The sequence below is a fragment of the Lacerta agilis genome, chromosome 2, assembly GCF_009819535.1.
Source record: "Lacerta agilis isolate rLacAgi1 chromosome 2, rLacAgi1.pri, whole genome shotgun sequence".
NCBI classification, from domain to species: domain Eukaryota; kingdom Metazoa; phylum Chordata; class Lepidosauria; order Squamata; family Lacertidae; genus Lacerta; species Lacerta agilis.
The window spans coordinates 61,356,317-61,374,152 of NC_046313.1; the positions used below are offsets into that span (position 1 = coordinate 61,356,317).

Here is a 17,836-nt window from a genome sequence, read left to right on the forward strand (position 1 = left end):
AAAAGCCTTTTGATTTGAAGGAAGTTTGATAAAGGCAATTTATCTGTGCCCTTATCTGTGCTGTGGGCAATTTCCAAATTTTAGTAGAACAGTTGAAAGAGACCAGGCAGTAGTTATACTCCAGGTTTGGAGGTATGGTGAAGGAGGAAGGTGAAGTGCCCAAGGAAAAGAAATTAAGGGACTTTTGCAAGAATTGGGGGGAAACAACAGAGCCCACTTGGAAGCAGGAGAATGTCATCATGATCAGTCCTTTCCCCATGAAAATGCTATACAGTGTTTTCCTTACAGCATAATCCTATACATGTCTACTCAGAAGTAAGTCCAACTGCATTCAGTGAGACTTACTTCCAGGTTAGTAGGTATATAGGACTGCAGCCTGAATTAGAGCACTTGGGAAGAGACCACATTGAAATGGATAGTCTGAGTGGATCTCACAGGAATGATCCACCTGTTGAAGCTGTTTGCTGATGGGTACTTCCTGCAAAATCCATGAGGATTTTCTGTTATAACACGTTCACATTCTCACACTAATGAAAACACACTAATTCCATTACTGTGTGTGCTTGTGAAAGAGAGAGAGAGAGAGAGATGATAGAGAAGAAAGTATAAAATTGGAGGAGACATCAGTGAAGAGTCAACAGAAAATACTACCATGGGTATGACTCAGGAAATTTGATGTATGGTAAAGCAGAATGATGAATTCAGTGAGCAGACAGATAATACAGGGAAGACTTATTAGGTGAATCACACTTGAAAAACTGGCCCTTTTATTGACACCTGAGGAAGAGATGGACTCCACTGTGGTTTAGATACTGAATTATTTCCAAAATCCAGACCAGCTGCCTGGTAAGGTTGGATTTGTCCTTCATTCAATGACATTATACCCCCATACGGGATACTCTTTGTTGCAAGCCACTCCAACTGCATAAAACTACAGATAACTGTGTAGCTGTCAACTTTTCGCTTTTTTTTAAAGGGAAATTCCCTTATTCTGAATAGGATTCCTGGCAAGAAAAGGGAAAAGTTGACAGCTATGACCTTTCCCCACAGTGTTGGAGGATGTGCCGATAGAGTCAAAGCACTTGCCAATATTCCTCTTTTCTCTGGATGATGGTTCTAGCGGATTAAGTGCCAAGACTCTTTTGATTACTGTGCTCACCAAATATATGGTTGCAAACACTACAGCAGGGTGCCTAACCTGTAGCTCTCCAGGTGTTATTGAACTCCCAACTCTCATCAACCCCAGCCAGCATGGCCCAATGGCCAGGGATGATGGAAGCTGCAGTCTGGCAATATCTGAAGGACCTCTGGTAGGCACTCTTGTCCTTAAACCTTTTTCAAAAACCTGAAATTCCATATTTCACAAAACATTTATCTCTTTAACCAATGATAAACCTGCTTACCTTTCTAACATTTTGAGGAAGAGGGGATAAGAAGAAAGTTATGCTTTTTCCTCCCAGTAGTTTTGATTGCCTGTCCCTGCTTATTGGTCTGCAAATTGTTTATCATGAGCATGCAAAATGTTGACAGAAGAATCAAATTCTGCTCTACTCTGCAAAATATTACTTTTACATTAATAGCCCCCCCCTACTTGGTTTTAGATGCCCTGGGCAGGATCTCCTGTTAAGTTCAGAAAATTTTTCATCTCCTACAATGTTACAAAAAGCTCAGCAATTACCATTCATATGAAGAGTAACTACTTAGCTATGTGCTTTGGGGGGCTTTTTCAGTGCCTTTGCTAATAGGCCACCTTTATCAGTGCTGGAAAAACCCCGTAGCTACTGTGTTCCAAACAAAATCCTTGTGGCACTGATCCCATTTAAAACAAGCAGCGGCAGCAGAACTCAGAACCACTACAATATTGTATCTCTTTTCCTGTCGCCTTCCACACACTAGAATGAGAGAGCAGAGCAGAAAGGGGCACGGGGGTTTACGTGAATCCTACGACGTCAGTGTGGATCACATTAACTGCATGTTCTTATAGAGATGAGAAGCCAAACGTGTGAATTGCATGTATACATCACCGTGGCTATTCATGAGGTTTGTGAGAGCTTCTTGACCCTCCGTGTGTAAAATCTATTAATTCTGCATGCCAGGATTGCTGAGAAAATGTATGAATAAATGAAAGGTTTAAAAAGAAGGAAGGAAGGAAGGAAGGAAGGAAGGAAGGAAGGAAGGGAGGGAGGGAGGGAGGGAGGGAAAGGGGGAGGGGAGGGGGAAAGAAAAGAAAACCTAGCACTGGAAATTTTGTAGCTCAGAACCATATGAATAGGAAACTCTGAAGAAAGGTTAATATTACGAAGGATTAATACACAGCAAAATTAGATCAATATAAAAATGGAGGTACACATCAAATGTTCTCCTTAAAAATACATACATACATACATACATACATACATACATACATACATACATACATCAAGTTCTGAAGGCCCATAGCACTTGTTGTGAACTGTTTACAGAATCCAGCCACTGACTAGAGTACCTACATGGCAGGAGTGCCAACTTGGCCCTGCAACCATGGGAGCCCAGGGCTGTGGGTGCCATGCAGAGTGCATGGCCCTGGTACTGAAATTTGTGGGTGCCTTCATGGGGAATTTTGTGGGTGCTTGGGCACCCAGGGCCCCAGGGAGTTGATACCTATGCTACGTTGCCATCTAATGCTCCCAAAGTTGATTCTCAATGCAACTCACTATTTGCCAGGTGGCTCCACTGCATTCTAATGGCCTCACACATGTGGCTATGAAGCAGTTCAGAGAACTTGACACAGATACCAGCTTACCATTGGAATGGGGAATCTGCATGCATAAAACAGCTGCTGCATCTTCCCCAACCTTTACTGCATTCTGCTACCTGCAAGCAGAACAAACCCATCCATCCTTCATTTATGTAGGTCAGTACTGGGTGCTGTTGCACATGGGTAAGCTGAGCAATACAAGAAACTTTATGTGCACATCAGTGGGGAAACAGAAAATGTGAGCTGATTAATGTATAAGGTGCTTACCAGTAGAGTCACGTGATGCAAATCAGGGTGTTCATCCCCATTGATATTTATTTATTTATTAACGTATATGGGGAATACATACCCTCAGGTACAAACTGGAACTACAATACATGGCTTAACCACAGACAATCACATTACAACTCATACACAACATTTTCTTACACTTAATTTTCTCTAATGGGGGCCTTGTAGACTGTCATCCCTTTCACAACTCTCATATTTTACATAAAAGTCCCAATTTCAAAATATAACGGATGTTACATGGAATTTTCAGGTGCTAAATCTTGTGTAGAATTAGGTATAGGAAGACCAAAAGGTACAACTGTTGTGCAATATATATGTAGGCAAATGGCAAATGTGTTTAGAAACTTTTCAGCTTTTGTGTGTGTGTTTTTAATGAGCTGATTTTTAAACAAAACACCTAGCTGACTTTTCCATTTTTAAAGAATCCAATCTATTCAATCCATATATTCCCTTCTACCTAAAGAGATTGCGATCCAAACCCATCTCACACTGGGCTATGGGGTGTTTGCATTGAGCAGAGCTTCCCTCCACTTGCTTCTGATGTCTTATCCAGCCTTCTTCTACCCACCAATGGCAAAAGGACTCCAGCATCACTCCACTAGCCAAGACCTCCCACTTCCACTACTCAAATGGGCAGGCAAAAGAACTGCCAGTGATACCCCTGGCAGCAGAGTCCTGAGGGATACCCTGAAATTGGGTGTTCCAAGGACACTGCAATTCTGAGCTGACATGGGATACACTGGATCATAAGCTACTCTCACAGCCAGTGCTGGTGAGCATCAGGCCTGATGTGGGCCCAATGACTGTGCCAGCCTGGAAATAGTGCACATATCAGGCCCAGTCTGCCTGCACACACCTGCTACTGCCACCATGAGTGGCTGGAATACAGGTGCAGTGGTGGCCTCAGCACTCCACAGACCCTCAGAAGTGGCAGCAGGAAGTTTGTGTTGTTGTCTCAGTAAGACAACCACATTTTCTTCACTCAGTCCTAGCAACAAATTAATCAACTGGTCATTCTATTGCTTACATGTGTTATGAGAGCTTGCAGCTTTGGTGAGCTAGATTGAAATGATCACTTACAATTTCTGGAGTTCAAAGGCTTTATTCACACAGGAGCAGATTTATCTTGGAGAGAGAGAGAGAGAGAGAATAGCAGACATCTTGTCTCAACAAGTTGGGGGAAATGGATCAGTTTTCAGGGGTGGGGTTAACAGACAAAGATGCTACAAACAAGTTTACTAGACAAACAGTGTCCTCATGTGGTTTAAAGTAACGTGAATTAACTAGAGGCTCAGAATAGAAGGAAATGCTTTTCTCCAACTTAAATTATATAAGCAAAATAGACTGTTAATAAATATATCTATGTAGCTTGGTCTAATAATAACAGAGTCGGTGGCAAGATCTACATTTCTGTTCCCTTGATTTAAGTGTGAGGAACTGCATCAAGGACCACAGATTCCGACCACAGACTCTTAATCAAGTCCAAAGATTAGAGATGAAGATGAATATGAATATGCAAAATTTTATATATATATTTTAATTGTCTTCAGTGAGGCCTACTCCCAAGTAAGCATGCATACAGTAGGTTTGCAGCCGTAGTCCCATTAAAGTCCAGCTTAAGTTCCTAGTTTCAGTATTATGCATAAACTTTCCACAGTGTTGCCCCTCAGACAAAGCACTCCCTTTGCACAATAACCTGTACCAGAATCTCTAGCATAAACTAGAAGTTAAAAACATGTAATTACAAACACAAGTCTTTGCCAGGTCATGTCCTTCTGAACACAACCCTGACTTCATTGTTGTTGTTTAGTCGTTTAGTCGTGTCCAATTCTTTGTGACCCCATGGACCAGAGCACGACATGCACTCCTGTCTTCCACAGTTTGGTCACACTCATGTTGGTAGCTTCGAGAAGACTGTCCAACCATCTCGTCCTCTGTCGTCCCCTTCTCCTTGTGCCCTCCATCTTTCCCAACATCAGGGTATTTTCCAGGGAGTCTTCTCTTCTCATGAGGTGGCCAAAGTATTGGAGCCTCAGCTTCAGGATCTGTCCTTCCAGTGAGCACTCAGGGCTGATTTCCTTCAGAATGGATCAGTTTGATCTTCTTGCAGTCCATGGGACTTTCAAAAGTCTCCTCCAGCACCATAATTCAAAAGCATCAATTCTTTGGTGATCAGTCATCTATATGGTCCAGCTCTCACTTCCATACATCACTACTGGGAAAACCATAGCTTTAACTATACGGACCTTTGTCGGCAAGGTGATGTCTCTGCTTTTTAAGATGCTATCTAGGTTTGTCATTGCTTTTCTCCCAAGAAGCAGGTGTCTTTTAATTTCGTGACTGCTGTCACCATCTGCAGTGATCATGGAACCCAGAAAGTAAAATCTCTCACTGCCTCCATTTCTTCCCCTTCTATTTGCCAGGAGGTGATGGGACCAGTGGCTAATAGCTATTAGTTTTTTTGATGTTGAGCTTCAGACCATATTTTGCGCTCTCCTCTTTCACCCTCATTAAAAGGTTCTTTAATTCCTCCTCACTTTCTGCCATCATAACCTTCCTAGCATGTGAGATGAACGCAATTGTGTGGTAGTTGGATAATTCTTTGGCACTGCCCTTCTTTAGGATTGGGATGTAGACTGATCTCCAATCCTCTGGCCACTGCTGATTTTCCAAACTTGCTGGCATATTGAGTGCAGCACCTTAACAGTATCATCTTTTAAAATTTTAAATAGTTCAGCTGCAATATCATCACTTCCACTGGCCTTATTATTAGCAGTGCTTTCTAAGGCCCATTTGACTTCACTCTCCAGGATGTCTGGCTCAAGGTCAGCAACCACACTACCTGGGGTGTACGAGACCTCCATATCTTTCTGGTATAATTCCTCTGTGTATTCTTGCCACCTCTTCTTGATGTCTTCTGCTTCTGTTAGGTCCTTTCCACTTTTTTCCTTTATTATGGTAATCTTTGGACGAAATGTTCCTTTCATATCTCCAATTTTCTTGAAGAGATCTCTGGTTTTTCCCATTCGGTTGTTTTCCTCTATTCCTTTGCATTGCTCATTTAAGAAGGCCCTCTTGTCTCTCCTTGCTATTTTTTGGAAATCTGCATTCAGTTTCCTGTATCTTTCACTATCTCCCTCACATTTTGCTTGCCTTCTCTCCCCGCTATTTATAAGGCCTCATTGGACAGCCACTTTGCTTTCTTGTATTTCCTTTTCATTGGGATGGTTTTTGTTGCTGCCTCCTGTATAAGGTATAATGACTTCATAGCCATTGGAAAATGAAGGAAAATCTTGCCAGAGCAGAGCTTTAAAAAGCTTTATATCACAGTCAGTGGCTTGTCTTTCAGAAGTGCCAGAGGCCTAACAAATGAACTATACTAGCCCACAAGTTCTTACATGGCCATGGATGGATTTTCTCTAAGCTGAAGGTCTTTTACTCTGAGCTGTAAGACTCATTTTTTGTTTTACAGGGTAAAGATTAATGCTACCATAATGTTAAAGATTACATATTTCCCTGCATACCAGGAAGTTTCCTTAAATAAAATAAATAAATAAATGAAATAAATCTAGTTTTCGTTGTTACTGCTTTCCAAATTTCTCAGTTTTCTTTTCTTTCACACCACTCATGAATACTAATAAGCACTTCACACTTCAGCAGCTAACACTGCAATTCTAAACACACTTTATCTGAGAATAAGTCCTGTAAAATGGGGCATACTTCTGAGCAGACATGTATAGAGTTGCAATGTCACATGTTTTACTTCCCTTATATATCTGATGCAGTTCCATACACATGTTGTATAAGACTGAATTTCCAGAATCTGGAGTTCTGAGGAATATATTCCCACATTAGAAAAGAGAATTGGCTGTTCATGAAACAAAAGGTGCAAAGCACCTCTGTAAATTACAAATATGAAGTCCCTAAATGACCATGTTAAATGGTATTGCTCTTGAGGTGGATGCAGGATGCTTTATATTGGCCTGACATACTCATTTGTGCTCCAGAGACCAACATCAAACTCCTCCACCTCCTTCTAAGTGGTGCAAAGGTGCTTTCTGTCAACCCCCTTAAGGTGAGAAGGGAGTCAGGGAACTTGGTCCTTAAAGAGTTTTCTTTTCTTCCTGTCAGAGCAGAATAAAATGGCAAGAAATGGGATGAGGGATAAACTGCCACCAGTTAAAAAGAAGCAGACCGGGAAGGTGCCTTGTCACCATGGCAACGAGGCCAGGAACATTTCTGAAAGATGGGCTTTTTGCCTGCTTTTCACCTGCCAATCTTCCTCTTCCCTCCTTCTCTTCCCTCAAATGTAACTCTCCCTCTGCAGGAGACACGCTGTGACATTTACACTCCCACTAATAAGCCAGCTGCATGATGGGCAAACTCCTTGGGAGAGCATCTGTCACAAAACCCAAACAGCAAGGCTCTGCAGCTGAGGGAAAGAGTTTGATTCTCTCAGGCAGTTAGTGCAAGGATTGGTGCCTTTCCCTCCCCCCACCCCACCCCACCCCACCCCATTCTCTTCATGTTCTATTATTACTAGTGCTATTAAGTCAGGAGACTGTAAGAAAAAGCAGCAGGCATGGTCTTTTGGAGCCAAGAAGCCAAGGCAAGCCATGGCAAGCTGGAATTGTATTCTTGCTTCTGCGGTGTGTGGCAATGACCCTGGTGCCAACATCCAACTGGGAAGGAACTATGTGATTGCAAGACAATAATCACTCTCCAGAGAACCTCTGTGCAATTAGAAATGCCATCCTTCCAGCAAAGAAAACGTGAGAGCCAAAAAGTGGCAAGATGCCTGTGGAGCAGTTTCAAGCCTAAATCTACATTGTGACAACTGGATTTTTAACAAGTGCACACACACACACACACTCTCTCCTTCTCTCCAGCCAAGCTTCATTCGGCCTCATAACCCATATTTTTTCATGCCATTCCACACACCCTGGCCTGTCTCGACTGTGTTAGCAAGAAGGAAAATTAGGATCACAGCTCTGAGTCCCAGTTGTGCCATGCAGCCTATAGACATTGAGCAGATGTATAAATGGCACTGCTGCTGATTGTACTTGTGTGGTAATTCAAACTTGGGTGTATTTCCATTACAATTACATGCCCCCACTGGCAGCTCATTAAAAATCAAAGCACTGATGTGTGAATAAGTTTCTATCAGGAGATCTTTGGAAATCTGAAACTAGGAAATTTGAACACACAGCACACCCTGAACATATATATCTCTCTCACTCAATATCCATTTCCCCTCTCATTTTGTGTGAGCGAGAGGAAGGGGGAGGGACAAACAAAAACCATGAGCTAACATTTACACTTCTAAATGTGAAAAGAACACGATCGGATCTTCAAAGGCTGTCAAATATCCCCTTTCTGCAGATGGGCAACTAGTGCAATGGGTTTTTGAGCACCAGAATCATGATAAAATAGATAGTTCAAAAAGGCTGGAATGTTTACAGCTAGAAAACGCATGAAAGATGGATCTGGATTAATGGTTCATCAGCATGGGAAAGGCTAGAGAAGAGTTGAGTGTGCATTGAGCTCATTTCTGGAGCAGAGATTCTCATTTCCATCTCAGAATTTTAGGGTTCTGAAGGACTGAGTAAGCCAATATAATAGCATTCACATTTCAGTGCATAAAGAAGAGAGGGGAGAACAAATACTCCATGCCAAAGGTATCTGCATGGTAAGCTCCATTGCCAGAAAGCAACACTATAATTTGAATTTATAGGTCAAAAAGCTTTGGGGTTATTATGAAGCTACAAAGAGGCTGTGTGAGAGAACTAGAAGTTTGACTGTCTATAGATTAATACATTATAACTGATTACGTACCTGGTATACTAAAAACTCACACCAAAATTGAAAATGATAAATAAAACATGAACTTGATAACTGATCTGACAAGGGTGTTGCATTTCCACCTTCCTTTTGAAAGACTCACGAAAAGTTGCATCATAAAGTTGCCAAGCTTTTGATTTATTTAGAGAGTACTGAGTAGGTGAGCAAGTAGAAGTAAGGCAAGCATCCCTGCTGCTGAACCGGAAAAGGGGAGCAATATTAAACAGTATATATATATATATATATATATATATATATATATATATATATATATATATATATATATATTCCTACTTGTAAAGACCACTATCGATGAATGAAAGCAGACAAACATTTTAGAATATGGCAGACATTTCGACACATATTTGCTGCATTCTGAATCATTTGGTTTCAGGGCAGAGGATGTGTGTCGACTTTTATCAAACTTTATAATATTTGTCTGGTTTTATCTTACATTTACATTTGCCAGCTGCATTAATGACATGAATCTGATATTAATGACAGCCATGACAAAGTCCCTTTTTTATTTGAAAGGTGTCATATGGTCTTGGAACCATATTGCTGAGAATTCAGGAACTGACTGAAGTACACACATAAACAACACTGTTCCATGTTAACCTTTTATGACACAATAATCCCTTGTAGAAATGTTCCTCTGACTTGAACAGCCTATTCAAGCACTATTTACCTCAGGTAAATCCCAGCAACCATCTGATATCTGTGGTCTGCATATTATTAACTAGATGTGAAACTAACTAACTAACTAAAATTCCAAGTTTAGATTCACAAGTGTTTATTTCATTTGATAAAAACTCAGACTGAATCAGATGTATTGAATAATCGTCACATTAGACACCAATGTTTGCTGTGCTGCTAATGCTAATACCGGTATTATAGATCAGCTTCTACCTTTGTAAAATAGGGGAGAATTATACCTATATGTTTAACAGGGGCAGATTAATTAATGGGTGCTTATAAAATCAGTTTGCAATCAACATCAAACACTAAAGATGATCAATAGGTGACTAATAGCGCTCCTTTATCAATAAAGAAGTTTTAATGCATCAACTGAACATAGGCACATAATAACTGCTTTTTTGAATAGAAATCAATTGCATGCCTATGGTGAGCACCTTTTCAGTGTCACTGCAACCTGGATATTGCACAAAGAGGGAGGGCCATGTCAGAGGAGAATAAAGTAAGTGAATTTGATTTGTTGCTCAGCAACAGAAGTTGCGGGGGAAACAATCAAAGAAGAAAAGGAATAGGCATTTCCAAGAGAGAGAGTTATTTTAGGAGAGGAAAAGATTGGAGACTAGCAAAATGTCAGCTCACAGTAGATAACATTTTTTTTTATATCAATAATTGAAAGTCCCTGGGCATTTGAGGGCACATAAGTATTTAAGGATGATTCAAAACATCTAGTCCACACCTTTCCCAAAGAGTTGCAAAGCCACTGAAGTGTTTAATCAACTTTGTGTGTTCAGTGGGGGAAGAATATTCAGATGCAAAGAAGGGAAGTTGAAATGTCTTCTGTGTATTTTAAAACAAGTGGTGGCTTCCCAGGCTTGTTGTATCATATGAAGCACTATATGTCGTTGTTCTAAAGAATAATGTTGTGCTAACAGCATGTTTCCCCCTCCCACATCCCTTCTCCCTTCTCCTTTCTCTTGTAGGACAAAACAAGTGCTTTGAGTCTCAGCAACGTAGCCGGTGTTTTCTACATCCTCATCGGTGGGCTTGGACTAGCCATGCTGGTTGCCTTAATCGAGTTTTGTTACAAGTCCAGAAGTGAATCAAAACGGATGAAGGTGGCAACACATTCACAGGCCTTTCACACCTTCTTTCTGATACCCGCCAGACTCCTAATATTCCTTTAGGAATGGATCCACACTAGGATGGCTATTAGGGTAGAGCGTCAATATTTAAAGGCCAAGGAAATGAATTTTCCCTGGCCTATTTAGTGTTCAGCTGAATAAGACCTGAGTAAGAGCTAACTTGCAAATGGTTTGTAGCCAGAATTAATAGGAGTTGGGGGGACATGTGTTGAAGCCTATGTTTCCAGCATTCTTAACAAACACAAAACCCAACCTGGTTTGAAACACACTTTAAGAACTAAAACAGGCCAGGTTATCTGGCTCTCTGTCCTTGCTAAAATGGGATTGCTCTAGGCTAATTTACTCATATCTCACCATGGCTATTCGGTTGGTATTGGAAAGTCGTTCTGGAAAAAGAGGGGGGAGAGTGAGAATCCTTGCCTATGAAGAGCACCTTTAGACATTGCTGCATCCCCAGCCACCTGAGTGTGTAAGGTCCTTTTGATTCCTTTTGTTGCACCGCTGGGGAAATATCTGAGAGAAGTTGCACAGGAAAGATCCACAAGTTTCAGGTGCACAATCCTTACTCTGGTGTGAAATTTACTATGTAGCCTTGAACAACTTGCCTTACAGAGCCATTACGAGGCAATTGTTCATCTAAATGACACAGGATACTATAACATTTGGGATTGCTCTAAGCAGCCTTGCATTGCTTATGACAGAGAAAATATTCTCAGACATCACAAAAGCAGGTCTTCATGGCAGTTTCATGCTTAAGAAGGTCACTTTTTGTGAAGCCTCCTGATGGTGTCGCATTTAACCCATGCAAAGATTTCAGCTGTAAAATTAACTCACTGCCCTGTGTGGGAAAGTCATTGTGTCCCAATCCAATGAACCACCGTTGAGTTTCTTTGCAGAAGCAGGGATAATTTATGATTGTCCATTCAGCTTTGTAATTCTGAATCAGTGCTTTAAGTGCAGAATTGTTTACATTTGTAAAGAATTCCAAAGCCTTAGAGTGACATAGCTTTTGCCCGCCATCTTGGTCCCATGATCTGTGAACTCAAGACATACCCAAAGTAATGGTTGTGCATTTGTTGTCTTTGTTGTTATTCATTTTTTTGTAAAGAAATTACACTTTTTTGTAAAGAAATTACACTTCTACAGAGCATGAATACATAAAGAAATATCAACGCTCTCCTTCCAGCACTCCTCTGCCTTCTTCCACTCAGTTTCTCAACCCATTACCCACAAAATCAGAAAAGAAAGGAGGGAAAGCTTGTGCAAACCAACTCTTCAGGTGGAATCTGAACAGCAAATAACAGTCAGCTGACAACTATTTTAATTTGTACGCAACTGTAGAAATGAATGCCAGATGGCAACAGGCTTTTCCTTTTATTAAAAGTAACCCTGTCCTTATTAACCAGGTATAACATGCATATATCTCACAGTTAATACACAAATGAGGAAACGGGTTCTAAGGTGCAAAGATTTTAGAGAGGCAATATAACACTACGGCCGCCTTGTGATATAGGTTAGGCTGAGGTATATTATTGCTTGCCCAGTGACTTTCAAGCTGATGGGTATTGAAACCTGGTTTCTGATATCCATGCCTAACTGTCTATCAATTGCACTACACTTCAAATTTAGCCTATACTGCTGGGGAACCTGTGACACTCTAAATGATGTTGGGCTACAACTCCCATTATCTCTGACTCTTGGCCAGGCTGGCTGGGGCTGATGGGAGTCCAACAGCATATGGAGGGCCAGAGATTCCCAAGTCCTGCTCTGTTGTGTATGAAAACACCCTTCAAATTCAGTTTTTATTGTGTTAGGAGATAAAACTATGTGGAAAAGCTTATTCATTACACTTGTGATCTTTCACTCTTATCCTTATGACAATAAGCAATTCTAACCAGTAAAGGACATGTGTGCCATGAGAGAACAAAGAAAGTTTCAAGACTTTCTTCTACATCATGCTTACCTCTGCATCATGGTTGACGCTTATCACAATATTTACAAATTGGGTTCATGTTGCTAACCTCGCCAGCCAACCAAGTGTCCTTCCAAAGTCAACTTCTTTATTGCACGTCTTTCAGTTTGGGAGCTGGAACCGGGTGACGTGCTGAAAACTAGTGGGGAAGAGTGAGGCTTTGGAAAGGAAAAATGGGAGGAGGGAGAAATGATTAAACATTCACTGGTCTTGTCCAGTCCACCAAATATCCATATTAGTGTTATGAAGAACACAATTTTCAATAACCATGCCTTAATATATTTTAGATATGGAATAACTGAACTGTTTCCATTGGACCACCTAAGGTGTTTTTTTTAAAAAAATAAATGCAGTGGCAAACTTTCTACCCTAAGATACGTTCTTCACATGTGGGCAAGAGGGAAAATAAACTCTGATAGAATAAATATTAATAACTTTTAAAATGTGTTTGCTCTGAATATGTATGCCTGAATAACTTGTTCATTTCTAAGCAGAATTGACAGAGAAGGGATCCAAGAGTACTAGGCTAGACTGAAGAAATAAAATGTTGTCTATTACAATTGCCCAGCCATTGCTAAGGACAGGGGGAGACCCCCCTTGTCTCTCTTAAAAAGGGTTTTTGTTTGATCCCACAGCAATCAATCAATGAAGCCATACGAACATCAACCCTTCCCAGAGCATCTGCAGCAGGAACCAGCAGTGGAGAAAACGGACGGGTGGTGAGCCACGATTTCCCCCAAACTATGCAGGAGATTCCATGCATGGGCCAAAGCTCTGGGACACCCCTGGGAGCGACGGGATTATAATTACCCTTGATGGATATTCTGGGTGAGAGCAGGGTCTCCCTAACCCCAGCCTCTCCAGTGCTAAAAACCAAACCGTTCAAGAAGAGGGACAATGCACTGGATCTTTTAGAGGAAACCAGATTCATTTTCCTTTGTTTTTGTTTGTTTGTTTGTTCGTGTGTGTGTGTATGTGTTTGTTTTGCAGTAAATCCACAGGCAGAAAGCATGACCTGTACTGCAATAAGGAGAGGGCAACTGGACTGAACAAAATTTGGAGACATCCCTGAATACACGGTTACAGGAACACTGAGGAAGACAGCGCCATTTTGTTTTTAACTTGGTTGTTAATAAGTTCTTAGTGTGTGCAATATATATATTTTTCTTACTAATTCCCGTGATGTCAGGGTGATCTCAGCCCTGCCCTGCTCAAAAGTTTAAAATCAGGTTTAGTTTGGGATGCAAACCATACATTTCTGCGCTACTAACAGTGAAAGGGGGTGGGTGGGAACAATTCCTCTGAGACAACAGGACTCTACTGTGTTTTAAAGTTATTGCGACAAAGCTAACTAGGCCATCGACAGAGAATTCCACTATTGAATGAAGGATTTCTAAGGCAGTTGAAGGGAAAGCCTAACATGGAGAAAGGAGTAGGAAGACTTCTGAATGGGATGCCAGTGGTTGTATCTGGATTTGGGAGAGCCCAGTTAAACAGAGGTTAATGTGACCTGTATTCCAGAGCTTGAAAGTGGTTATCTGAGTTTAAATGTTGTGAGTGTGGGAAATATCAGTCCCCAAAATGGGAATTTGACAGGCTACCACAAGGACAGGTCAGCAGCCACCTATGACCATGGCTGTTTCCTCTAGAAAATGCAAAATATCAATATATCTATAGATCACATATCATCCCTCACTGCCTCACTGCCTTTTCAAGAGCCATTTCCTCATTCTCACACTACTGTAAGGTTTCCTTTCCATGGTGATCTTTGAGTAGAAAACCATTCACCACCAGTTAATGATAGACATCAGGGCTGCTTTGTATAATCTGGTTTATTAGTCTTTGTAAGCCAGATCTGGTGGACATTCTATGGAATAAGTGGGCTACATGATATTTATGATGACCAAAAAGTAATAATTTTTAAAAGTTTCCACAACAAGATGCCAATATTCACCTAGATCCAGCCTTCCATAATAATTGCTTGCAACTGGCCACAGTTAAAAAGCAAATTCAGTTTCAAGAATCAAATCTTGGCCAGCAGTATCATTTGCAGAAAAGCCAAAAGACATGGTTTCCATCTCATCCATCATCGTGAAGGGAAGTGGAACACACAGAACTGACCATCTGGTACCCAACTTGCTACTGAACAGTACCCTACTTGCTACTGATACAAAACCCAATCTCACAATGAAACACTGAAATCCAGAGAGCTGTCCAAAGCACAAGACAACAGACTTGCTAGCAGTATTTCTCCCAGTCATGTGCTCCTTGACATCTACATTGAAACAAAAGCTTCATTTGTGTGTGCGTGTGCGTGTGATATCACCACCGTGAACAGTGAAATACTCGAACAGAGTGGAAAACATTGCCCTGAAGAAAAACCATTAAAGGGAAGTATCTCCTACTCCATTGTAGGTCTGGAAGAGGCCCGACCCTTCCTTGGCGATTTCCTATCCTCACAAATGCATCTGCCCATGACTGGATGTAATTCCAGACTATACAAGGGGCTAAATCTTCCTCCAAGTGCAGTGCAAACCCATCAGTATAACAGCAACTTGCTATATCTAATATCTGAGACCTGTGTGTAACATAAAAGTGTAAAATAGGAGACTGTGACATAGAATGGAAGCAGAAGGATGCGATAAGAGGCTACGGACTGAAATGGCTTTGTTGTGGGGAACCATCATGACGTCGCTTTAAAAAAATGTGTGTGTGTGACTGGCAAGTGGCTCTAACAAATAAGCTACCATACATGACTTTCTGTGCTTATGAAGCTTCAAAAACTATTAAAGACTGGCTTCTAGGAACTGATTGTACCATTCAACACTATGTTGTTCCATCAATTTCTTCCACTCATCTTAAGACGGCATCTTCATAAGACTGGCAGCACAGAACCTGCAGATCCCCTTCAGAGGGCACAGCATGCCTAGTGCCTGTTATGTTTTCTCTCCGTGCTGCTGGAAGCCTTTTTGTCTTCATCTTCCATCCAGCTGTTTGTCATGGCTCAGATCTCAGCCTCCGATAATAACTTTTCAAGGTCTTGTTCTCCGTGTGCAATTCTTAATTCTTAATTTTAATTTTATGTCTGCTTTGGTTACATTTGAGTTCAGTTCTGTGTGTGTCTTTATGGTGTGCACGGCTCACAAAAACTAAGCCTGTTTTTGATGAAGAGATCTTTTGGATGTCCAAGAAGATACACAATCCTTCTTTCAAACACAAGAGTTTTCCAGAGCTCCCACAACTCTCTTACACTGTAAAATGCAATGGGAGCAGAGTGCAAGGATTTTCTTCTGTATGGAATAAAAAATATAGCCCATAAAACTTTGAAAGAGATAGAGAAAGAGAGAGAGAGAGAGAGAGAGAAACCTCAGTTGCCTTTGTGGCAAAGGAATCAAAGAGACCTATCTGACAATTGAGCCAGCCAGTTAGATGGGTTTGTGGGAAGAAGCCTTCTATGATAGGACAAATGCCTGTAACACTAGGACATGAGACTCATCTTTGAAATGTTTTTGATCAGTGGAAGGGTGGGAGGAGAAAAAGAAGAATGATTCAGAAGAAGAGGGGAAATGTTAACTTGTAATATGTATTTTTACTACACTTTTCTTAAATATAGAATAATGTGGTGGGGAGGGCGGGGAAACCCTTAAAGACATTGACATTTTTCTCAACAAGAAACCATATTTAACAGTTTTGGCTTTCATTAAATTTTGCTCTTTGGTACCTGGATTTTTTATTTAAGAGTTATGTTTGTTTTCATTCATCATCTTTGGACCACTACAAATGTTTTGCAGATTGCTGTTAAAAATTAAGAAATATTGCCATATATAATATGGATGCTTTCTCCATTTTTCTTCCCTGGCCGTATTCCTTTGTACTAAGACCAGATGAGTGGGAGGAAAAAAAGCCCTGTTATCACCTCGTGCCAATACAGTAGCCATCTATGTATGGTAGACCTTACCAGAAATGGACACAGAGTTAACTGATTTCCCACATGTTTGTTTAGCTTTTGGAAAATTGTTTCAGACTCCAAGCATTGGCTTTAGGTGATGCTACCAGGATCTTTAAACCATCCAAGGTCCTGGTCTATATTCATTTCAAACTGAGCTCAAATCCAAGACTCTGGGATCTGGCCTGAATGGACTGGCAGAACATCCAAAATACATTTTAAGAGTCCAAGTTTTGCAGGATTTTCTGGCTTATCTATAATCATGCCAAGCAAACCTCAGTCTGAGCCAGAGTCCACCTGTGATAGCTCTAGCAAGACACAATTCTCTCAGCTGGGAATTGGTTGGCACTGGGAGCTGGATGCAATCCCAACTTCCCAGCCATGTCTAGAGTTACCAGGGCTCAGCTGCCCCTACCATCTTTGAATGGGAAGTGGGAAATGGGAAACACAGTGAAGCAGTTACAGGTGGGTAGCCGTGTTGGTCTGCCATAGTCAAAACAAAATCGAAAATTCTTTCTAGTAGCACCTTAGAGACCAACTGAGTTTGTTCCTGGTATGAGCTTTCGTGTGCATGCACACTTCTTCAGATACACTGAAACAGAAGTCACCAGATCCTTAAATACAGTGGGGGAGTGGGGAGGGGTATTACTCAGAAGGGTGGTGGGAATGGGTGATAGGCTGATAAGTGTGGAAAACCTGTTGACGACTCTAAACGGCTGCAATTAGTCTAGCAGGGGAAGGCAAGGGGTGAGATGGCTAAAGATGGCTTTGTTATGTATAATGAGATAAGAATCCAATGTCTTTGTTCAAACCAGGTTTCTCCATGGTTTTAAGTTTGGTGATTAGTTGCAATTCAGCCACTTCTCTTTCCAGTCTATTTCTGAAATTTCTTTGTATTAAGACAGCTACTTTGAGATCTTTTATAGAATGTCCTGGGAGATTGAAGTGTTCTCCTACTGGTTTCTCTGTCTTGTGATTCCTGATATCAGATTTATGTCCATTTATCCTTTGGCGTAGGGTTTGGCCTGTTTGTCCAATATAGAGAGCTGAAGGGCACTGTTGGCATTTGATTGCATACACAATGTTGGAAGATGAGCAATTAAATAGTCCTGAGATGGTGTGTTGATGTTGTTGGGACCAGTAATGGTGTTATCCGGGTTTATGTGGCAGCAAAGTTGGCATCTGGGTTATTGCAGGCTCTGGTACCAGTG

At 41.1% G+C, this 17,836-nt stretch overlaps 1 protein-coding gene across 9 annotated transcripts in view; it reads left to right on the forward strand.

Moving 5' to 3' along the window:
- Window positions 1–16,405, forward strand: part of GRIA1 (glutamate ionotropic receptor AMPA type subunit 1) — a 192,299-nt gene extending 175,894 nt beyond the window's left edge. For 2 of the 9 annotated variants that reach the window (XR_004425980.1, XM_033140331.1), the window contains 2 exons: window positions 10,546–10,680; window positions 13,294–13,398. Coding sequence is in view for 5 of the 9 variants with exons in the window: in XM_033140331.1 (XP_032996222.1) it covers window positions 10,546–10,664 (119 nt within the window). In the remaining 4 variants the exon portion in view is untranslated. Of the gene's footprint in view, window positions 1–1,896; window positions 2,041–10,545; window positions 10,681–13,293 lie in introns of those variants that run through there. The other 7 variants (XR_004425979.1, XR_004425977.1, XM_033140328.1 and 4 more) reach the window with 5 other exon arrangements.
- The last annotated feature ends 1,431 nt before the right edge of the window (window positions 16,406–17,836 follow it).